The following is a 23,968-nucleotide window of genomic DNA, read 5'->3' as shown; positions in this document are numbered from 1 at the left end:
TAATATAGCCTAATATAGGTGGCAACAGTGGCTAATTGTATGTAACAGCCTGAACAAATAATAGAACAATATGCATCCAAAACATATTAACACAGTTTAAAACCAGGATACAATTAAAACAAATTAGGACCACTGTACACATATTGATATAACTGAAATGTCAGGGAGATCCCTGGGCTTGTTTGCCAGCAATAATAACGTCATACCGGGGCGCTTGTTCCGGTGCACTCCGACAGCATTTAGCACTACATCGAGATTTAGATTAAACTAACTTCTTTTGGGAACACCCACATACCTATGGAGTTGGCCAGATGTGTGTAAATTACTGTTCATGGTCATTTGAAAACAAATGCCGTTGTTGGACACACACAAACACACCGAACATACACACACACATCATGCGCCTTTGTGACCGGACATTTCCTTCATACAACGAGCAATAGGGGGAATAATCGGGCCGTTCGATGTGTGTGTGTGTGTGTGTGTGGTTGAAACGTAGCAGCCTGCAGTGGGGAACACAGTGAAGGCGGTGTGTATGCGCTGGTGCTGCACTTCTCAAAGGCTGCCTCCTGATGCTGCAGCCATTTCATGAAGTGAAAGAGGCTTTAAAAAAAATAGCTCTACACCCCTGGCCGCAATATCCTTAAAATGAAGTCCAAGTTCGAAATATATCTCAAATAATGTATGCGCTGCCATTCCCCCACAAACATAACAGTCTGCGATTAAACGGCTGTCTCCTGTCTGCTCCACTTCCTATTGGCGCACCAACTGTAACTTTCTCTGCGCACGAGAGGCTGAGACCTTATGCTAACCAATTTGTTTTGATAAAATATTTTTATATATTTATAATTCTACAAATATTAGGATAAACTCACAGCTATTTCGCGGCCCGGCAGTAACACCTCCGCGGCCCGGTACCGGTCCGCGGATTGGGGGTTGGGGACCCCTGGTCTAATGGATAGTGAGGTGGGCTGATGATTGGAAGGGTTGCGAGTTCAAATCCCGCCTGGAACACCACTACTAGTGTGCCCTTGAGTAAGGCACTTAGCCCTCAGTTACTCCAGGGAGAATGTGCCTGTAATTGGTCGTTGTAAGTCGCTTTGGAATAAGGCGTCTGCTAAATGCCTAAATTGTAAATGATATTTTTGGGAGAATAAACCCCACAGATCCTCAGCTCCGGACGCAACACAGAGCAACAAGAACGTTGTCTACAGTAGCCATGAACTTGCATGTATTTTCTTATTTGAGGGTGGGGGGTGGATGCGTGGGCCACCCAAATAGGTTAAGGGGCCTTTGGCTTTTCTTGCCGGGGGGGGGGGTTGCGGTGCCGCCACAAATAGAATCAAATTCTGTGGGAAACACTGAAATGTAATACTGTACGGGTGGAATAAAGTAAATTACTGTATTTTGTAATAATAAATGGGTGAAATGTAAACAGATCGTAAGATACAGACTCTCTCAAACTGCATACACTCGTATTTTGAGTGCAATGCGTTTGCCTAGAGACAAAACGCAATATTTCTGAAATTATATTTGCTGCTTTTCTAGTTATTTCCAAAATATTCGTATTCTGAATAATCTTTTGCCGCAACAATCGTCAGAATATTGTGACAGCCCTACTAGAGGTAATTTATCGGATTTCGTGGAGCTCCCTCTGGAGCCACAAAAGGCTTTACACAACTTTGTTCACTTATGCTGTAGTCCTCCCTGAGACCTGGAAACAGACTTTGATGTGGAGGATCAGTGGAGCTCCCCTTTGAATTAAACCTTTTATTGTGCAAAATGCACTATTATCCCTCAGCTCTCCATAAACACACACGGGCTTTGTCAAACCGTCGCTCGCTGTTGTTGTTGCAGCCTGACTTTATTCCAACCCCTGTCTCTCTTCCTTTGTCTGCCTCCCCTCCACTATCAGCGTGTCTTGTGATCTTTTTGCAGACATCTCCAGCGTGGAGCCTCAGCTGCCTGCAGTTCAGGCTCCGGTGTTTCTGCTGCAGCCTCCACACGTGATTAATCATCTGAAGTGGCAAAAAGCACAACACTGTCAGGACTGTGAGAGGGACCTAATGGAGTTGAAAATGTGATGTTTTGTCGTGATGCTATCCATTTTGTTCCACCCTTCGCCCGCTTGCTTGCGTTCACCATGCCCTCAAACGGAAAACTCCTCTCCCTGTGCCAGGTGGAAAAAGTGAAGGCTGCCTTTTTATTAAGCAGAGATCAGTAAGCACTGCTGAAGTGTTTGGCTTGTATCTGTGCTTATAAAGAAGAGTCCCTGAATGTGAACGCTCGGTCAGATCTCCACTCATGCTTGTGTGAGCATGATCCTCGGCTCTTATTCACAGGGTGGTATAGTGTCCTCAGCACAGTTCACTGGAGACTGTGGGTGAGCATCGTTTCCATTTTCCACTTTCAAGACTAATCCATTGATTCCAGGGCAGAAAATCAGGTAAAATGCATGTCCAGCATGAACTCCATTTATTTAGTTTTGCTGTGTGCATTGGTGTCTGTTAGACCTAATCTGAGCGGCTCAGCCTCTCAGTTTGCCCCTCTGCCGCTGAGGGTTTTCAACATGAAATCTAATCAGCTGTATGACGCACAATGGGGCAGAATGTGATAAAATGCCAACAGCGAAGCAGATTAAATGAACAAGGTAATGAATGGGAGTGTTTCACACTGAAGAGTTTAATTAACCTCCCACCAGCTTCTCTCCACAGCAACACCTCCCTCACCGTATCCCAGACCCTCCGCTGTGTCGATGGCCCGCGGCAATTTATCAGGTGGCCTTGTGTGCCTTGGGCAGTTAATCCTCCGTCTTGCCCCAAGGCTTTATCTCGAGTCTGGGTCCTTTTTATCTCCATGTTTGCCACGCTTCCATAAGCACAATACTCCTCTTGACCTCCTCACCCTCTCTTTCTCATCTCCTCCTTCACTTTCTCTTCCTCTCCATTTTCCCTCTTGTGTTTTCTCAGAGGCAGAGACACCTGTGACCACACACAGCAAACACTTCCTCCCCGTCAGCAGTCCCTGGCAGCTTAATATGCACACGTATCCACTCTTCAACGGATAGTCCTGTCAGACCGAAATGAGGCCGAAGTGTTCATACATAAACATACAAAGCTCACTCACCCATATTCACGAGGACCTCCTGCAGCCTCTCACTTTGCGCCTCTCTTCTCCCGCTGTTCACCTCAGTGAAACAAACCTCTTCTCATTGTTCAAATATCGAGCACGACGACTGCTGGCCACATTCTGACATCTTTAATATACCACAGCTGTCTCTCTTTTCTCAGCCCTGTTTCTCTCCTCCCCCCACACACACACGCCATCCTGCCACGCCAGTGCTACATCTTGTTAAAAAGAGTTAGTGAAGCTGAAAGGCCAATCACATTAACACGGAAGGAGTGTCAAAGAAGACTGCAGAGGATATGGTGGAAGGGTCAATTCAAACGGACACTTCCAAGATTTTTAATTGCAAACTCCTAATTGCTCTCATAATTACGAGTAATAAGACTCTGCCGCGCTGATCTTGAATGGATCATTTAGCAATTAGGGACCCCTGCCGTAGCTGGATGTGACGGCGGGAAAAATCTTGGTAGATTAGCGTTTAATCCCGTTTCCAAGGATATCAGAAGTCTTTGAAGATGTGCGGCTGAATGTCCTCGCCCACAACTGGCGTGGAAGGCCTCGTGTGATGGGCTGCAGCCATTTTGTACTGGAGAGCGCCTGGGATTGAATCAGTCATGGCGGTAGACAGGGGATTTATCCAGCCGCTCGGACTCCAGGATGATTAGATGCTCGGATGCAGTGAGCGGGGTTAAAGATTTGGCCCGGGGCATAACGGCTGCTGTTCTCTCTCTCTGATAAATGTCATGCGAAGTTGGACCTTGCTTTCATGGGAATCCATCCCCCTGCCACACTTAAGCTGTGCTTGCTAAAGCCAGCATGCTTCAATCAAAATCATTACCGCAGTTTTACTATCAAATAGCCCGGGGCCAAAATGAGACTTCCTCAGCCTGCTATCTTCTCACGATGAGATGCTCGGACTCGTGTGGAACAGCTTTAATTAAAAAGTGATCACCTGTCTCTGGTGGATACTGCATTGTATGCGTAGCTCAGGGCAAACTGTGTGTTATCCCCCAGAGGGTCGTGTCACATCCTCTTATTTGCCCCTCTTTAGCTTTCTTTTAAATATTTGCTCTAACATTTTCTTTTCATAGCAGTGGAGGACTTTCTGGTCAGGGAGGCCGTGTGAAGTCTTTGCCTCGGTCTATCTTTAGAACAGCCGCTCCTCTGCCTGCATAATGTCTTCGTGCTTAAACACATTTCAGAAGCATCAGGCATTTTCTCCGGCTGGTCAGGGAGACTCTGTCATGGTATTGTGTGGCATGAAAGGGCCATCCGAGTCGTTGGGAGAGATCATTATCCGACAAGAGGGGAAGGAGTGAGAGCTGAATGTGTGAGGAAAGGCCTGAGGGTCTGATTTGACTCGTATGCAACATCGCCTTTTTTATTCTAATCCATATTTAATTAGACTTTCCTTCAGTTCTCCCTCCCAGTTTGTTTACCCTTGCTGTGTTGTTTTATGGGAGGCGCAGGTAGGGAAGGGCACTGTTAGAAGGTTGTGCGTTGACATGGGATTACTAATAATACGCAAGGGGGCTGGAAGTAGCGCCTAGTGAGGTCCCTGGGGACACCGCTGCATTTCATTTCATTAGCAGCGTATTGTAATTCAAATAGCACCCATCAGCTCTGAAACAATAGCCTGCCTCGACTCGTGTGATGTGTTTACATTTCAATCTGCTTATTGTGCTAGCAGATGCATCGAGACGCCGCTGAGTGATGAGCGGTGTTTCAGACCCAAACGGAGTCGTGTAGGATTAGCATTCACCAGGTGCTTTTTGAGGCCTTTAGTGGAGATGATGTTCAGAGAACTTTCCGCTCCGTTAACTTCAAATAAATGTCTTCCGCCTGCTGTCATCGCAGAGTGTCTCAGGATGGCTGACTTTTCATCAGATCCATTATGAGAATTTGAGAAATGTGCTCTGCTTTGTCATGGAGTAATAGAAGCTTGCAAGTCCATTAAACTGAATAAAATACCTTCCTCTCATTTCTGAAATGAACATTTCAATCAGTGGGTTGCCTTTGGGGAGGATGGCGGCTGAAGGTCAGTATAAATTCCTGCAGTAATAATTAGATTATTTATTAGTCTTTGCCTCTGAATTCAGCTCCAAAGAGGAATGGTGCAAAGGAGCCGTGTTGGCCGAGTGTTGACTTAATGTCACCCATCTATTTTGCTTTCGCTCCGGTTGGCCTTGCCCGCGCAGGAAAATGTGAGGCTCATTCATCACTCGCATTTCTTTGGCTCTGGGCACCAACATGCATTCAGTCATCGCTCGAGTGACAGACACATACACAGTGTGGAACAACAGAGAGGCTGCACACACACACAGAGAGAGAGAGAGAGAGAGAGAGATGCATCCCAGAGTGAATATAAGTGTGAAAATGTCTCCCCCAAACACATAAACACCCACACACTCTCTGCACACACATATATAAATACATACTGTCACACGGCGGTCGCTGAACCGCTCGTGTGTGCAAATAGTCAGACCCCTGTGAAGTCTGGTGATGGATTGACTGACAGCAGCACAGGCATCTGTATTCCTGCAGCACAGTGTGACATGAGTGACGTTCAGCTGAAGGTTTGCAAGCTCAGGCTTCTCATACATTTGAAAGCGATCCTCCATCATTTCTTTCTTTGTTTATTTCTCCCGTGCAGAGAGGAATCCCCATTGGGCAATTCTGCAAGGAGTTCAACGAGAGAACCAAGGAGATGAAGGAGGGCATCCCGCTCCCCATCAGGATCAACGTGAAGGTGAGTCTCTCGAACCCACCCTTGACCCTTTACACCTCTCCCTCCCACGATTGTGTTTAATTCCAATAGCTGCATAGCATTACTAGAGCACTTCCATTATTCATACACTACCTCCGAAGTAAGCCTTTCCATTTGCATTCATTAATGAAGCAAAGCCCAGAGGGACTTGGAGTCAAGAGGCATTAAGTGCATGTAAGAAACGTGAATGACTCAGAAAAGAGGTGTTGCGAGCTTGTAGATTTTATTTTACACAACTACACATTGTTTGACTCGTCACGCCCCTCCCTCACACCGCTCTGTGTGTTGTTTCAAATCAGGAATTTTTCCTTTGGGCGGAATAACTGTGGGTTTTAATGAGGTGTTGTGATGGAAGGAGGGGAAGCCTAATCCTTTAAAAGGCCTTCGTTTTTGACTTGCAATATGCAGCAAGAACTCTGCGTCACTGCCACCTGCTGGATGTTGCAGACTCTGAGACCAAAGTAACTCAACGTTCACCTCAGGCTTGTCTGTAGCACATCCTACCGTGACTGTCATCCCACTTTAACGGAACAGTTAGACTTTTTTGGGAGAATCCACTACTTCCTAACTCTGTGTGGTGAGGGGCTTGAGCCGAGAGCAGTGAACTTAGCATTAATATAAGCATCAAGGGGAAGCGGCTCGCCTGGTTAGCCTACCTGCACCTCACTTATTCACATTGTCTTTTTTTCTTAATTAAGGCCCAATCCAAATATCCCCACTCACAGACTCAGAGGTGCGATCCTGTAAAGTGTGTGAGAGTTTAGCGCTGTCTGACGAATCCTCTCGAGCTTGAGCTCTCTCTGGCAGACATTTAGAGAGCAACATGCACCGGATCGATGCTTATATCAAGGTGACCAGGGGAAGCATAGTAAACATGGACCTGCACATGCATGTTCAGACTGGGGTTGCTCCATTATTGCAAAAATCATAATCTCGATTATTTGGGTCAATAATTGATATCACGATTATTAAAAACGATTATCCATTTACTTTGAAAACATACATTTATTGGAGAATTGTTTTTTGAACAGTATGTTTTTAACAGTTGATTACCCTGAACTTTAAGTATAATTCAACAGAAAAACCAATTAAAAAAATAATTAATTTGAAAAAAAGAAAATCGTTTTATTTCGATTACGTTGTTTGCATAATCGTTGCAAGCCATAATCGTAATTGCGATTTAAAATACGATTAATTGAGCAGCCCTAGTTCAGACTGACTTTCACAAAAACATTAACAAGGATTGAAGACGGAAATAAAAAACACGAATCAGAGGAGTCTAATCGAGGATAAACTAAACACAGTTCATTTTTTTTATCGACAGGTTCTACCGATTTTATATAATGATGATAATGTTTTGGGGAAACATTTAAATAACATGATTTGACATTTAAGGCAAGAGCCAGTGCAACGTTCGAATCCGGCCACAAAAAAACATGTACAAACAAAAACCATCAATTATAACAAATGTTTGCTGCAAAGCAAAGGCACATCTCTTTGCATTTCCCATGCACCTCGAACGATGGCTTTAGTCCCTGTAGGGTTCACTTAGGGTTTCTGTTGTCGCTCTGTTATTAGTGACTGAATGCTAATGCCAGCTTGCTAACATGCAACTATTTCTTGGCAAACAACCGCATGTTTTTCTCTACTTTTTATTGTCAACTCACAAAGGCAAGGCAAGGCACAAAATACAAAAAGATACAAAATGCATAACTATTCATCTACAACAGGGTTGGGGAACCTCCGGCCCCCGGGCCGTATACGGCCCGCGAGACCATTCGGTACGGCCCTCGAGGTAATTTATAAACACACGCAAAAAAGAAAAAAATTAAAGAAATCTAGACCGCAAAAAAATTAAACAAGCGAGTGCCTGTTTTTCCTGGCCAAGGTCAGGGTCCTTGAACACAACACGGGCCTAACGTGTCATCACGTGGTATATGTCTCGTCTGACAGGGGTGTATTTCTGACGGAGAGCACCATAACGCCGCTCCGGCACTTCCAAAAATGTCAGTACTCATAAGGAGCCTTACACAGGCCGCAGTTTTTGCGTGGCTGTCTCTTTAGTTGAAAGGCCAGTGGCGATCTGTTCATCTGTCATACTGATCATACAGTCAATAACTTTGTTGTTATTAGCATCTGGTTAGCTAGCTATGCTAACGAATATAAGAAGCTTTTTCTCCAACCAGTGAGGTAAAGGCTCATCTTTATATGGTCATTATAGTTATTATAAAAAAATAAGAGAATAAGGCAAACAGGTATAAAATGCTATATGACAGTAAAACACTTGTTATTAATAAACAAGAATACAGTTTGAAAGGGGAGTGATTTGTAAAATATCCATAAAGAAAAAGAAATCGGCTAGTTCTGTTTCATCTGGGTGTTGAGAGATGTATCCATAGAGCTCCTAATTTTGCTCTCAAAGTGCACCAGATCGATGCTTTTCACTTCAACATTTAAAAAATAATCTTCCCGGAGGAGCATCCTCCCAGACCCCCCTAGAGGAGGTTAGGTTCCCCCCCCCACACACACACTTAAATCATGTCCACATGGATAGGAAACTAAATACATTTGCATCTTGTGTCCATATCTTTCTGTTGTGGTGGTCATGCCACAACCGTGCACGTGAATGCATGCACGAGTCATGGTAAGATATCTGGATTGAGAGGTTGCTTTTTCTTTGCACAGCATGAAAGAAAGGCCAAATGAATGTGCTTTGATTTTAGTATTTTTAAGCAGAGGTCAATAATTTGTACGGCCCTTGGAGAATGTTGGAAAAATGTAAATGGCCCTTGAGAGGAAAAAGGTTCCCCACCCCTTATCTACAACAACAAAAAGCCACCCTGCCATATCAAACCTCCTCCAAACCAAAACAGATATCTAAATCAACAGTTCAATGATGCATCCCAACAGTATCGGTACCAAACATCATTATACACTGAACAAAAATATAAACGCAACACTTTTGTTTTTGCTCCCATTTTTCATGAGATGAACTCAAAGATCTAAAACATTTTCTACATACACAAAATAACACTTTCTCTCAAATATTGTTCACAAATCTGAAAAAATCTGTGATAGTGAGCACTTCTCCTTTGCCGAGATAATCCATCCCACCTCACAGGTGTGGCATATCAAGATGCTAATTAGACAGCATGATTATTGCACAGGTGTGCCTTAGGCTGGCCACAATAAAAGGCCACTCTGAAACGTGCATATTTGCTCTATTGGGGGGGTCTGGGGGGGGTCCAAAAACCAGTCAGTATCTGGTGTGAGGGTTAGGGTTAGGGTAATGTTGTGAATCGAGTGGCCCATGGTGGTGGTGGGGTTATGGTATGGGCAGGCGTATGATATGGACGATGAACACAGGCCACTCGATTCACAACATTACCCTAACCCTAACCCTAACCCTCACACCAGATACTGACAAACCGATCCCATCGATAAATCATCTGAGGGAAGTTTGCTTTTGATCATCTGTTATCCGCCACATAGATAAATAAATAACAATAAGAAACAGAGGGCAATAACTGTAGGCTGAACCGAGATGAGAGCGCAGAGCAGGTGATTTGTCATAAGACTCAGCTAGTGACCTTTCGACAAAGGAAACTACTTTTTTATCCATCCATGGAAAAGCTGTTGGTTGTAAAGGTCTGATGAAGCAATGCTGTTTTCTCCTCCATTAAAAAGATCTAAAAACTAATATTTACCGCCTCTTCCGACTCTTGGCAAAATGAAAAAAAAAAAAAAAAAAATACAGAAATAGAGAGCGGGGGAGGGATGGAGCAGAAACAGTTATGGAGCAGTAAAGGTTTTATAGATCATTAAAAAAATGAGGAAGGAAGGGAAAGAAAACTGATTTAAACTAATAGGTGTCGTCTTATTTTCTGTCAGTGCTGATCTACAGTATTTACACCGTTACCTGTGCGGTGAGGTGATAGGACACAGATGATTTAAATGTAAGCTACACTGAACAAAAATATAAACGCAATGCTTTTGTTTTTGCTCCCATTTTTCATGAGATGAACTCAAAGATCTAAACATAAAGGTCTTCGGCCAGAGACCAAATTAAGGAACGATCAGAATAACTCGGTGATGCTGAAGAGAGGTTTTTTATTTTGGTCCTGAGGGGAGGATGGAAAGGGCGAGTCAGTGAGGCTGGAGAGCAAATGTGCATTAGCCCACAGTTAAACACGCAGGGGGGGGGGGGGCAGATAAACTAATATTAAGACCTCATGTAAACAGGTTTTAGACTTGTGTTTTGTTTAGGTACAAATATCTCTATCTCTCTCTCTCTCAATCTATCTCTCTATCTATAAGGAACCGCAGTAGACAAAAGGCGTTGCTATAGCAACACTTCATGTTTACGTTGCTTTTTCTACGAGGTAAATATTACCCGCTGGCGGATATAGGTATAAATGGTATTTTTTCAATCTGACTTCATATTGACAATATTTTACAACAAAGGGTGCTACGTAACGCACTTTCAGGAAAAGTCACGGACTGGGAGACTTTAATATTTTATTGAAAAAAAGTGACATACAATCAAAAAACAGCTGCGTGTCAAATTGACCCGTTGGCGGTTCTAGTGTTAAAGCTGCAGAATGATCAACCATCTCTGCAGTTCTCCTTAGATCTGCTTTTTGCTTTTACAGCAAATAATCTCACAGTTTTGGTTGTTTTTCATTGCTTTCGTTAGATAGCGTCACATTTGGAAGAGCCAAAGGATTCTCTGAGGAGCCGAGTAGTGACCAAAACATTTATAAAGAAGATTACAAGTAAATGCTGATATTGATCCGTATCGACTGGAAGTGGACAATCGCTTGCTCACATTCACTATGTAATCTTCGAGAGGTATTTATTTTCCTGAAAGCCCTGAAACACAAAGACAGAATGATTAATGGGTTTATAGGCGGAACAGCAACCAACACTTTTCATATTCTTGAGAAAAAGCTGAGGTTGTTTTTGTTCAATAAATATTGCAATGAACACGGTGCAGAATCAGGCTCAAGAGGGTGAAATGAAGGAAGCTTTATTCTGAGAGAGATGAAAGAAAAAGCAGGTACCCCTCAATCACGGGAACTTGAATACTGACGACTGCAGCCTCTGTGGAGAGCAGGCAGCGGTCGATACAAACACGTTTATCTTAGCTTTAATCATGTAGCGTCAATAATAAAGGATTTTAACTTTGTGCACTTTAACAAAGCGACGCGCTCTGAATGTTGGTTGAATAATTCATTGGTCCCATCTTCAGTTTGTGCTTCTACTCGGTTTTTATTCATGTCAGTAAATACCAAGAGTCATACATAAAGATACAGAACATTTGGTCCGACCCGAAGCTACCGTTAAACACCAAGGACGCTTTGGTTTCTGATTATAAAGAGGATACTTTATACTTTATCATTTAAATACAATATTGTTAAATCATTTTCCAAAAACAAATGCATTTAGTATATTCAGCCTTTAAAGTTTGATGAAATGAAACTATCCTCACAGAACCAGTAGGGGCTCAAACTGCAGGTATTCTGTGTTTATTCTGCAACATGTGGGACCCTCTTTTCATGGGAGGACAAAGCCTTTTTCACCACAAAGGTTTTAAGATCAAATATACTTTATTTATCCCAATTTGGGATTTATTTTATCATCACAGCAGCATGCAAACAAACTAAACAAAATATTCACATCTCAAAATAGAAAATAAAGCCAAACTAAAAAGGAAAATAAATACATCTTGGCAGTGAACGATTTAAATATGAAGACTATCCGTCAAATGTACACTATATACTAAGAGCCGATTAAAGCTAACAAAATATAAAAGATATCAAAGTAATTCCTAATGTTTCTCCACAGCCTGACCGAACGTATGAGCTTCGGATCGGCAGGCCCACGGTGTCGTACTTCCTGAAGCAGGCAGCAGGGATTGAGAAAGGCGCGGGACAGACGGGTGAGTTTCTCTGCCTGACTGGGCTCGGTTTTCAGCTTTCCTGTGATTGATGTTATATGCATGACATGCGGAGGAACTGCTGCAGAGGAAGGAGGCAGCAAAGGTGGTGTGTGAGGAAAAGAGACTTATGGATCCCTAAGTTTTGTACTTTTTTTTGTCTCCAGCCTCATGTCAGCTGTTCCCTCCTAATATCACCCCTCCAACACACAGACATACACCCCCCACCTCTTCCTTATCTGTGCCACAACGTTTTGGTACGTTTATTAAAAGGTACTGTGTTCTTTATTCAAACGCTGAATCCTCTCTCCTGTGTGTGTGTTTGTGTGTGAAGGTCACGAGACAGCAGGGATGGTGTCGGTGAGGGCGGTGTATGAGATTGCGCAGGTGAAGGCCGAGGATGATTGCTTCAAAATGAGGAACACCTCCCTACAGACGGTCGTCAAGCGCATCATCGGCTCGGCTCGTTCGCTGGGCATCCAGATCGTCAACGAGTGAGTCCTCGTTCTGTGTTTGGTGACCTTTTTAAAAAAATGATTTTAGCTGATTTAAGGGTTGGGGTTAGGCGAGTAGGGCTCTCAGAGGCTTTGACTTCAGTCCAAGAACATGCAGAAATAAAACGCCACTCACATTCCTGCAGAGATGAGCAGAAGCAGCAGGTGTTGTCTCATCTGTAGATGCTGCTACATCCCCCCTTACAGCCACTAGAGGTCAGAGGAGAGCGCAGTACAGAGACCACAGTGGCCAAAATAACATGAACACAGTGCAGTAGATAGTAGAGTATAAAATGCAATAAAACAATAGCCCTGCAGCAAAATCATTTATTGTTATAAAGTCAAGAGGTCAGGATTTGTGACGTCCCCGTCACATTTGATCTCCAAAAGGTCCTTGTTCCTTTTTATTATGCTCTTTATAGCGTGCTTAGATGAACTCAAGCATGACACACAGGCTCCTGGAAGAAAAGTGGACCCTTCATCTTAACGAGGGAACATGTGAAGAATCTATATGCCTTAAACCTTGAGCATCTATCCACACGAAGTCCTATTCAATATTTACATAGACAGTATGTATGTAAAGAAACCTGAACGTTCAGGAAAATGAGCACTCTCTTAGTTAAACAATGTAATAAAGACTTGAAAACTCAGGGAAGGTGTTCACGGTTAAAACGTGATTAATGCGGGGTACGACGGGGACCTATTCATGCTTCCGAGCACGGGGGCTCATTATTTCTTAATTTGCCACTCTGTTTAATAAGACCCTGACAGTATTCATCTATCTTTGGCTCAGGGTTTAGTTTGTGTTGCTAAATAACATTATACTGTGTTATATAGTGCAACCCCACTCATACAAAACAACATATATAACAACATGTGACCCAACAACAACAACAACAACAACCCCCGCAGTTAGAGTATAATGTCATGTACTGTATACAACATCTAAAGTACGTTTAACATATACTTACTTCAAAAACAATTGACTCGGACTGTTTGTAGTAAATACTGTCAAATCGGTATGTAATGTGGATTTCCGACTGAATGCAATGAGCTTCAGAAAGATATCAGAGATGTGAACTCCCCTTGGCATCTTATCATCCACCTGTTCTGCTTTCAAACCTTTATGTGTGATTTATCAGCTGCACAGCAGGGTCTGTTTCAGTTCAGTCTTCCTGCACAATCGCACACCCCCACAACCCCTCTGGTTCTTCTTCCCTTAATGATATTCTACTTTTCCCAGAGTCCCTTTCTCTCCTTACTTAAACCCCAACATGTCTTAAGGCGGCAGTGCATGATGATTTATTGAGAGTGCTGTCAGAGGAGGAATGGCTGCCTGTTTAACAATGGATCTGTCCCTGGCTGGCTGTTCTGCTGCACTGTGGCGAGTCCCGAAACAAGACCGCTGCTCTTTGTTTCCGGGGGGGGGGGGGAGAAAGCTAATGTAGCACAAAGCTGAATGATTTACAGCTAAAACAAATAGGAACGTCCCTTAGTTAACATTCCCATCTCCACTGGTGGTGTTTGACAACCGTGTTCGTTCAGTTGTATTACATTTTAAATCACTTGTCTACAAAATGATTTAGGGGTTCAGGGAACACCGCCCGTAGCCATTTGGCTTCAAACTTTTGAACAGAAGATTTTCCTGAAGCAGTAAGTTTGGGGGATATAATGTTCTTCTTTTTTCTCTCCCTCCCTCCCTCCCTTCCTCTCCAGCCTCTCAGCTGATGAGTACAAACTCTTCTTGGAGCAGAGGGAGGAGAAGTTGAAGGCGGACGCAGCAGCAGCCGCCGCCGATGCAGTTGCGCTGGGCAAAAAGAAATAAAGACCTCCGCCATTTTTAACATGGCCCTCCCCCATTCCTATTTGTATTGACTCTATTTGTGCATTCATACAAAAACACTGTTCATGTTGTGTGTCTGAATAAACAGTACGTTGTTATGTTGTTGTTTCTCCTGCCTTATTCACATCTGATATTTAGATATTTCTTGTTTGGTTCCTAAACGACTGAAAATATTTAACGCCAGATTCCTTTTGGCAACAAACACATCCATTTCATTTAATCGTTTATTTGGCGGGGACAATGCACAATAATGAACACTTAAAACACTAAAATGTGTCAAGCCACATTTTAGTGCCAGATTTAGCTTTGAGCTAATTTCCATCCGCTCACATTTTGGATATGTTTATGACCTTGAGCCGAGATAATGAATCTGTCTTAGAAGCATTTGTATGTTTAGTCTCTTTGATGTTGTGATCTTTTATTAATTCTCCTCCAAGCGGTTCGGCATCCTGTCAGGTTGTGCAGATGTTTTAGAGTGCACACGCCTCTCATGAATCTGATCTGAAGGGTTCCTCACGTGAAATATTTCAGAAATCACGTGGACTGTGAGCGCGGGACGAGTCTCGTCCGAGACGATCCCAGGGCAAGTGCTGGCTACATTAGTTTCATATTATGACTTTATGAACTTTTGCTTTAAACACAAAAGGAGTTTGGTTTGATGTAAATGAATAAACATCAAACCAATGCTGAAATAATAAATAACCAATAAGACTTCAACCATTTTTAAACTCAATTAAAACATTAATGAACCAAAATACCAGCCTTTCAAACATGTTTAAAACCATTGTTAAATGGTGGAAGCCAAATATTACAGACACTTCTGAGTCTGGGATCTTTTTTTTTTCACTATTCTGTTGGTATTTAAATAAAGAAAATTGCATTTGCCTGAATTGATATGCAAAATACCGACATCAAGGGTTACGTTTAAGATTTCTCGGATCGGTCTTAAATCTGTGCGTCTGTATTGACCACGATATCCATTTGTTTTTTGTCCTTTGTTTGTGATTCACTCGTTGGGCTGACCGAGGAATAGACGCTTGTAGTTTGAGAGAAAAAATATAGAAATGTCCAGATGTGATTGAAAAGTAAGATAGTTTATTCCAAAAAAGGCAAATATAAATAAACCTTTTTAAACAAACTATTTGTCATATAAACTGATACTTCAATGTTAAAGGCACAATACAGAACCAAGCTGTGACGCTCCCAACCAGCAAGGTCTAAAAACTGTTTGCTTCAGTCAGCACCTCTCCTTTTATGCTGCAGCACCTCGACCTGCAGGAGTAACGCACTCAAATTAAATAATAAATAATATACACCACAGAATCTCAGGCTCTAAAAAGATCAAATAATATAAACTAAGGAAATGGCTCCTACAACGTCCATGTTTAGATTGAAATTGTTTGCTGTGATTGTTCCCTCGCAAACCTCTAAAGTTCAGCTGGGTCTGGGAATCATCCAGGATCCATGTCTGCCGTTTCCCAGGCAGTAAACATTCATCTATACATCACAAGGTTGGAGGTTCGATTCCCACCTTTGTCCTTTCGATGGGTGTGTATGCGCATAAAGAACAGATTCTAAAGTTATAGGATAAAAGCAGACATTTCATTCTTTACGATATTATTCCTCGTCCACAGCGCTGCAAGGAAATGGTGTCTGAGGACATTTCAAAGATGGAACGTGTGACTTACACTCTGGACATGAGGAGCAATAACAGTCTGCATGTGAGTATGGTTTCCTCAGGACCTCTCCATCCATAATTGACTGTTCTCGAAACAGCTGCAGCCATTAATCAACTGACAGAAAAATAGGCACCAACTATTTTGACAAATAATAAAAAATGTAGGTCATTTTTGCAAAGATCGCAGAAAATGCAGATTTCATCCTCGTGGAGATTCCCCGCTTTTCTCTTTGTTTTTTTCTGAATCAGAAATACTTCAATAATCCCAGGGGGGGGAAATGTTTTTTGTCACAATTGTCTCATTACAGTGAATGAATAAAATACAAGGTAAGTGAAATAAAATATAATGTAATATATAATATAAAAGGCACAATAAATATATAAACATACAAATTAAAATAAAAAGCAAATAGCGAGCATTTTGAGGAGTTAAAACAGTCTGATAGATGCAGACAGAAAATACACTTTTCCTGTTTCCAGCCTTTCAAACGTGAGGATTTGCGATGTTCTCGTTTAACATCATTGTTAAATGCTTGAAGTGTATTCTTACAGACACTTTTGAGTCTGGGATCTGTACAGATAATTGCGTTTATTGACTTTATAACATATTGTCATCACGGGTAAGGATATCTATTATTTGATATCTTTGGGTTTTGGAAAAGACACACAAGACTTTGAGACACTGAGGTGGAGAGTTTGCACTTTTTTCTGACATTTGTATAGACCTCAAGGTTTCAAGGCTTTTATTGTACTGTGTGCACAGTGTAGTTATGACAGTGAACAAGTTAGGTCACAGGCTCCTCCAAAGGTGCAACACAATAAAACAGATCAAATAAGTAAATAAAATAAGATAGAATATAATAGAAACAGAATATAGGACTAATGTATGAAATAATCGTCAGATGAATCGATAATGAAATAATCATTACTTGCAGCCATACAGTAGATATCCACAATCTCACCGAACCCGGCATATACTTAACCTTCATGTAAGCTCCGAATAGTATCACTTATAACAGCTGTTATATTATTAAGGTGTCCTTCACACCTGCCCTCTTCAGAACCTTTTTCTAACATGGCCTCTTACACAACACACACACTTTCTTCTCTCTGCTGCAGTGCATGTCTTTGCCAGAAGAGAGCAGCAGTAAGCTGAGCAACTCTTCCTCCTCCTGCTCATCTTCACTCCTTCAGACACTGCAGCAGCAGCAAGGAGTGATGGTACAAAATGTTCCCGTGCAGAAAACCACTATAATGTTTACAGTCTTTTCTCATCACAAGTAATATAAGGTGTATTGTTATTCTTATTTTATGACACGGGTGATAAGACCTGACAGTAACAGATCCATAAAACCAATCATCTATGTTTCATCTATCTGGATTCTCAGAAAATCTATTGTATTAGTGTATTTTTTCCTAAAATGTTGATTTTCTTTCACCTTTCCATCGTGTGGCGACAGCATCATCTTTACTGTACCTCTAATTTTAGCCTCCTCTCACTCCTCCTTTGTCTCCCCTCTCTCTCCAACCCTCCCCTCTCTGATCCTTCTGAATGGATGCTGAGAATAGACGGGAGCAGGAATGCCTATATATGGAGTCTCGCACCGCGTCATCGCTGATGGAGTCACAGGTACCTCGATGGAGTGAATGTGGGCTACTGTGATTTGTAAAGAGGGGTGGCAGAAAGGAGGGGGGGGGGGTCATATTGCCTACTATTATGTGTGTGTGCGCATCATCATAAGTGGGAGGCTGCCTGCGTGCAAACGTTTGCACGCAAAAACCTCGATGCCCAGAGTGTGCGTCAGTCTGAGTCAGATAGTGTCTCATTCTATCTCGTCATGTGTGTGCGTCAGTGCTGTTGCTGAGCGAAACTCGCTCCAGGGGAAGAAATGGAGGAGGGAGGAAGAGAGGCAGGGATGGTGGGATGATGATGATGATGATGATGATGATGATGATGATGATGATGATGATGAGGCCCAGGGAGGAACAAGGGGCTTGACTATGACGACACAAATGCATCATTCGCATTAAGAGCACTTTTAATATAAATGCATTTGTATGACAATCAAATACACTTATAAGCAACACAGTAGAACACTGGTCCACAATGTCCATTCTGCAGTAAGTAAGATGTTCACAATATATTCCATCTTATGCAATAAAAATCTCTCTCTCTATATACAGAACAGTAGCTGTTTCATACAAATGTACAAATGTGTACAACCTTTCTGAAAAGAACATGTGCCTATATCCACAGACATAATGCATATGCAATAACATCTTTTTCAAATATCACACATACAGTATAGTCATTTTACACATGTATATTAACTTAGCCTTGAATAGCTAGAACGTAGGAATCAATCCTTTACTTGACCGTAGACAACTCTACGTGAGCATGTCGACACCATGGGAATAGTACCATTCTCAACCCGTGTCGCTTGGTAACTGAATAGAAATAGCACCCCATCCCTATTTTCATTTTTTAAAACAAAACTTTTTGTATTCTAACCCCTCTCAAAAAAGAAGAATCGCTCATTCACATAGTCAATTGTGCCTCACTCCAGTGGAGCAACGATGTAAATGTCCATGTTGAATGGACTTGATAAAGAGTTCAGAGTTCAGCAGGTCAGGGCCGTGTCAGGCACACAGGAGCCGCTATAACTGCCAGCATTGCAAATATTGATGCTGCAACAATATCCAGCCGACTGCCCTCAGGCCAGCGGACCTGAAGAGCCCACATTCAGAGTCTAATGTACAGTACGACGAAGCAGTGGATTTGTAGCATGATCAGAGCTCCGGGAAACTTCCAGACAATTTCTTGCTCGGTGTTATATCTCGTAAAGCACTGGACACCTTCAACATCCTCGAGATCTTCACATGCCAGGATCTCCACACATGTTTTACTTTTTGTTTGCACATCACAATGATACACAAGATTTTAGATGGAGAGATAAATAGGAAACGTTAAAGGTTTGAAGCCGCAAACTCAAAGCTCAAAGTATGTATGGTTTAAAGTTGAATAACTGTTAATGAGTTAGTTTCGATGTTGCCTTTAAGGCTGAGAGGAAGAGGGTTATCGAATCAGAGCTGTACTGGCGCTGAAGAGCCCTTATTTTGATGTACAGATAGTGGTCATCCTATGGATGTTGGAAAATTGTAAACATTTGACTTCCAATACATTTGAGATTTGAGTTTGCATCGCTGCATGTCAGGCAAAAGTGCTATAATTCATCTCTCTATTGAAATAGCAAGACATTTTCTTTTTTTTGTTCACAACAGATTTTTCACTACGAGTGAATACAAATGCGCATCTGGAAGTTAAACAGCGCTTACAAGTTTAGAGAGGTTTCTCTTTCTGATCATATCTGAAGCTTGTGTCACAGAGAAGCTGAAGACGCCACATGGACTCAAAACCCAGTCAGTTATGAGTCCATGTGGTCGAACCATCATGTAAATGTTGCACACGTTTGAAAAAGTACACAGATTAATGACTGAACAAAAATATAAAGCCAATCTTTGTTCTTAAGAGACATGTAGGAGTTAAAGTCCTTAAGTTGTATATACATTATGTATATTTATACACTTAATCATTTTTTACTTTGCAGTAAAAGGGGCTCCACAAAATATGACAATATGCCATACTTAATGAAGTAAGTCACAGACTTATTTTAGAACGGAGGAACACTTCCACTCCCATCTGGAAGACAAGAAGAGGGAAAAGAGAGAAAGAGGACGTTAGTGGTGATAATCCAGGAAGGGTTTCTCATTTAAAGATAAATACAAAATACATCTCAAGCAGACAGATTCTCACCTTTGTGGAAGCACTGTGGCGATGGATGACATTGGAGTTGATACAACTCAGGTTGTTGCCCTAAGCCAGGGGCGATCGAGGCACCTGCCCCAAACATGGGTTCCAGGACAGCCAGTTCCTCCAGGAGGGACTGATTGCAAGACGCAGCGGGCCCAGGCGAGGCGACGGGCGTGGAGAAGGCTGGTCTGGGGGAGGCCGTGAGGATGAGGGGAGGGGACGCTGGGATGGAGGAGCAGGAAGACACAGGAGATGACACCACCTCAATCTCCATTGCTTCCTCCGCCAGCCCCTCACCCTCCGCCATCGCCATCGCCCGGGCCACAGCAGCCGCGCCGCACCCGGCCGTGGAGTTACATTGCGCCGATTGGACGCTACAGAAGTGGCTCGCTCCCTCAAACTGGGAGGGTTGGCGCCAGCACACTGGGGTCTGAGGAGAGAGTGGGCTGCAGGGGTTCAGCATAGGGGAGGGGGAGGAGGCGAGGCTGGGGGACTGGGGGGGAACGAAGGTGTCTTGGAGGAGGGTTTCTAAGATGCTCTCTTCAAACAGAGATTCGTCATCGTCGAGGAACATGGGAATGTCCAGGCCTCTCCACGCTTTGATGGGATAAAACTCCCTAAGCATGTGACCCGAAACAACATCATCAGCAGTTTCTACGGCGGGTGACAGGAAGGGGGAGGGAGGCGCGGAAGAGGGTGACATGGAGGGAGGAGACAGTTTGGACAGGAGGGGATCCAGGTAGAAGCCCTCTGCCAGGGAGCTGATGTGCTGAGCTAACAGGGAGATCTCTGCCCTCTCCTTCTCCCTCTCTCTCTCCAGGGAGAAGAAGGAGAGGTAAGGGTATTTACCAGGAGACGCCTCAGGGGTGAGGAGGCCCTCTGGGGGACACTGGAGGGGTCCAAATGGAACATCTACATACAGCGGACCCCGAACCTCGGGCAGGGTCATCACTGTGCAGTCGCCGTCGTCTCCGGGGCTGTCGGGCGTGGGGGGGAGTTTTTCGTACAGAGAGCCGCTGCCATGCTCGATGGGGAACAGGAAGTCAGTGGATGTGGTGGAAAGGGTGAGGGGGAGCTTGGTGGACAAGGAGGTGGGGGGAGAGGGGCTTGGGGCCGTAGTAGGGGGGTCTGAGGAAGAAGCTGCCGGGGCCATGGAGGTGGTGGAGGTGGCGGTTGTTGTAGAAGGAGGAGGGGTGGTAGTTCCAGCCGGTTCAAAGCTGAAGAGGGGCTCCCCGAAGGGGAAGTTGGACCCAACGACGTGGGGGGTATAGGGCGGTGTGCACACAAACTCTTTGGGCTGCTGCTGAGCTTGTGAGGTGGAGACAGGGGGGAGTGACAGGGGGAGAGCTGGCAGAGTGGGGTCCAGCTGGAAGGAGGGCGGCAGCAGGATGTTCTGGGTCAAAAAGTCCAAGTCTGCTACCGTTTCAACAGTGACTGGGGTGGGGGAGGAAGCAGCTGAGGGGCTTTCGGGGGGATGCTGCTTGAAGAAGCTGTCTTCCTCCAGAGAGGAGATACTGGAGCGGGGGTCTCCCTCCACCTGCATGGCCTCCGCCGCAGAGCTCCCGCGCTCATCAGAGGAGCCCATGCTGCAGCCGGCCGTGCTGAAGTCAAAGGACTGGGCGGAGAGGCCGCTGCTGCCCGGGGTGAAGACCTGGTCCGGGCTGGACAGGGTCTCTGGGGACTGGAGGCTCAGACCCTCCTGTTGAGAGGTGCCGCTGCTCAGAACCAGAGTCAACTGAGTCGCCTCGGAGGTGAGCTGCTGACGCACGGACCATGCCTCAGACTCACTGAGAGGGGAGGAAACAGAGGAGGAACAGGGGGTTAGGATGGAGTAGTTGGCTGGTTGAAGCAATACCACAGTGTAGAAATATTCTGTTACAAGTAAAAGGCCTGCTTTCAAAATGTTATTTAGGTCAAAGTTGATGTATGTTTATGCAGGATCTTTAAAGTAACAGCTGTATGATAAATGTTTTGGAGTTATAAGTACAAAAAGTCTCTGAAATGTGGAGTAGAAATATAAAGTAGAATTAGGGAATACTCTAGAACAAGTACCTCAAAATTGCACTCAAGGACAATACCTACTTCCACCACTGGGGGTTTAAAAAGTAAATACCTGATGATGTAGTTGTTGCTGCTGATGGGGATTTCCCCGGGCTGGAGCTGAAGCACCATGTAGATCCAAACCCACGACTGGTCCTGGGCTTGCACGCGCACCACCATCTCAGCTCTGCCCTCTCCTCCCTCTCTCACTGTGGAGCAACAAACACAGCACAAGTTGGCATCGGCTCGTAATCCTATTAATCATCAGAGTGTGTTTTTACTGCGTGGATGTGCCGGTGGGCACGAAGTGTGTGTGTAATTGTGTGGGCAATGCATGGTTGTAACTATGCGTGAAGAAGAGTACACTTACATAGGCTGCGGTGCTGAGCGGAGGCATGTGACAGATCCTGTGGGTGGAGGAGGCTGTACCAGGAGCAGGAGCGCAAATCTGTCACATCAAAGCCGAGAAAGGCGCTCACACTGTGGGAGAGAGTGGGAGGTGACGTGTTAGCAGGATAATTGTTTACCCAACTCATAAACAGATTACAGTAAATATTAAAGCAACAGGTGTGTGTTTCGGGGGGGGGGGGGGCTCACCTTTGCTGGGCAGTCTGCAGCCTCATGTCCCGGGAGTGCTCGGAGTGGAAGCAGGGCAGGAACAAGTTGGTGTCCGCCGGGGGAGGGGTAGATGTGGACTCCGGGTCTGCCCCGGGGCCGGAGCGGCCCGGGTGGGGCTCCAGAGGGGAGCAGAAACACACCCACACCGTGTTGGCGGTCCAGTAGGTTCCGGCGGCAGGGGCTCCGGAGGGGGGGGAGAGGCAGCGAGCCCGGATCAGAACCAGCTTGTTCCCAGCGCTCTGCCTCCGCACGGACTTGGAGGTGTTGAAACGGCAGCGGAAGAGACGGTCTGTGGGGGAGAAAATGATTGCTTTATTTAACAAAATCATATCCTAACACGCATTTGATTATTAAATAAATATCACTTGTATGTTTGTCTTACCGGTCTCAAGTGAGGTGGAGACTGACAGGTTGCTCCTCATGATAAAGTGGTCTGAGGCGTCGATGATATCATAAACACTGTCTCCCTGTGCCACAAGATCCACCTGAAAAACACACAGATATGTTATTCATGAAGCCCAAAGAAGAGCCAGAATATTCCCTTATACTGAGCAACGCATCATTTCAAAAGACTCACCATGGAGTGTCCGAGGTGCTCGGAGACGCTGTCTGACAGGTACAGGAGCTTCCCTTCCCCGGTCACCAGCATCAGAAACCCCGGCAGGGCCTGCGTCAGCTCCGATAGCTCGTGGAAAGACAGAAACCTCGCGCACTCCTCGAGACTCGCAGCAGTCCCCGCTTTAGGTAGAAAGGCACGGAACAAAAATGTGTTAACACACCGAGTAAATATGATATCTGATCTCTGCAATGAAGCATAACAGTAGCTGCAGTGTGTTTCAGCACCATGGACAGCGGCGCGGCCGTATTTATGGCGCGGATGAATTTCAGCACCACGGACAAACTGCTATTAAACGCTTTTATGAGATTATGCCAAATATCTAGAGTTTGTCCTAAAGAGAGATCTATCCCAATTTTCCCGCGGTGCCATTAAAACACTTGTTGATCCAGCACTGAGAGTCTGTCTATGCAGCACATGAGATTCATCAACAGGTCTTTTTATTCTTACCTTGAGTGAAGAAGACGGATTTCCTGGTGTACATGGAGGCTAGTGACATGATGTGCAGGTATGAGAGCCGTGCTTTATCTGCTTCAGATATGGGCAACAAGTCCTTCAGGTTCCGGATCTCGGCGTTGATCTGGTCGCGTCGAGCCTTAGAAGCTCCTTTGGTTGAGCGGTACATTGTGGCTGGTGGTTGCGGTGATCTGTCCAAATTCCTCCAGATGTGAGTTAGGAGAGTTGCGAGCAGAGTGTGGTCGGTGTACCTCGGCTACCCTGTCCCCGTGATGTGTTAAGAGACAGGTTGTAGAAGTGGGGGGAAAGATTTGTTATTGGACTTTCATCTCAGCTATGTTTCTGTTTTCCAGAGAAAGGTTTTAAAACCTTCTCCTGTCCTCTCTCCGTCTGCTTTAGCTCCGCCACAGCGTCCGGCTCGGATGCTGGCCGGCTGCTATGTCTATCCCTCCTCTCGGAGTGCAGGCTGTGGTAGCCGTCTCTCGGAAGTCCGGAACCTGTAAATCTGGTTGAGGGACTCTGCTCGCCGGTGACTTATATAGTCTGGGTCTCCGCTGGAGTAGGGGGCTCCCAACGCACCA

The 23,968-nt window shown here is 44.4% G+C and overlaps 2 protein-coding genes across 2 annotated transcripts in view; one reads left to right on the top strand and one right to left on the bottom strand.

The window, feature by feature from the left end:
• The window catches only part of mrpl11 (mitochondrial ribosomal protein L11), a 49,835-nt gene extending 35,569 nt beyond the window's left edge, over positions 1-14,266 (top strand). Inside the window, exons 3-6 of the mRNA XM_079670402.1 lie at positions 5,780-5,875; positions 11,741-11,834; positions 12,166-12,325; positions 14,042-14,266. Coding sequence (XP_079526528.1) covers positions 5,780-5,875; positions 11,741-11,834; positions 12,166-12,325; positions 14,042-14,150 — 459 coding nt within the window. The 3' untranslated portion in view covers positions 14,151-14,266. The remainder of the gene's footprint in view (positions 1-5,779; positions 5,876-11,740; positions 11,835-12,165; positions 12,326-14,041) is intronic.
• A 3,613-nt stretch (positions 14,267-17,879) lies between these two features.
• Positions 17,880-23,874, bottom strand: npas4a (neuronal PAS domain protein 4a). Its single transcript, XM_079672551.1, has 8 exons — positions 23,382-23,874; positions 22,893-23,053; positions 22,698-22,800; positions 22,295-22,604; positions 22,068-22,177; positions 21,771-21,906; positions 19,661-21,444; positions 17,880-19,546 (listed from the first exon to the last, which is right to left on the bottom strand). Exons 1-8 carry the CDS (start codon positions 23,554-23,556, stop codon positions 19,518-19,520), a joined length of 2,808 nt encoding a protein of 935 aa, XP_079528677.1. The 5' UTR covers positions 23,557-23,874; the 3' UTR covers positions 17,880-19,517.
• Positions 23,875-23,968: the final 94 nt, after the last annotated feature.

Source organism: Notothenia rossii, assembly GCF_949606895.1.
Source record: "Notothenia rossii genome assembly, chromosome: 3".
NCBI classification, from domain to species: Eukaryota; Metazoa; Chordata; class Actinopteri; order Perciformes; family Nototheniidae; genus Notothenia; species Notothenia rossii.
Note: the sequence above shows the minus strand (reverse complement) of the source record. Positions and strands in the feature narration are given on the sequence as shown.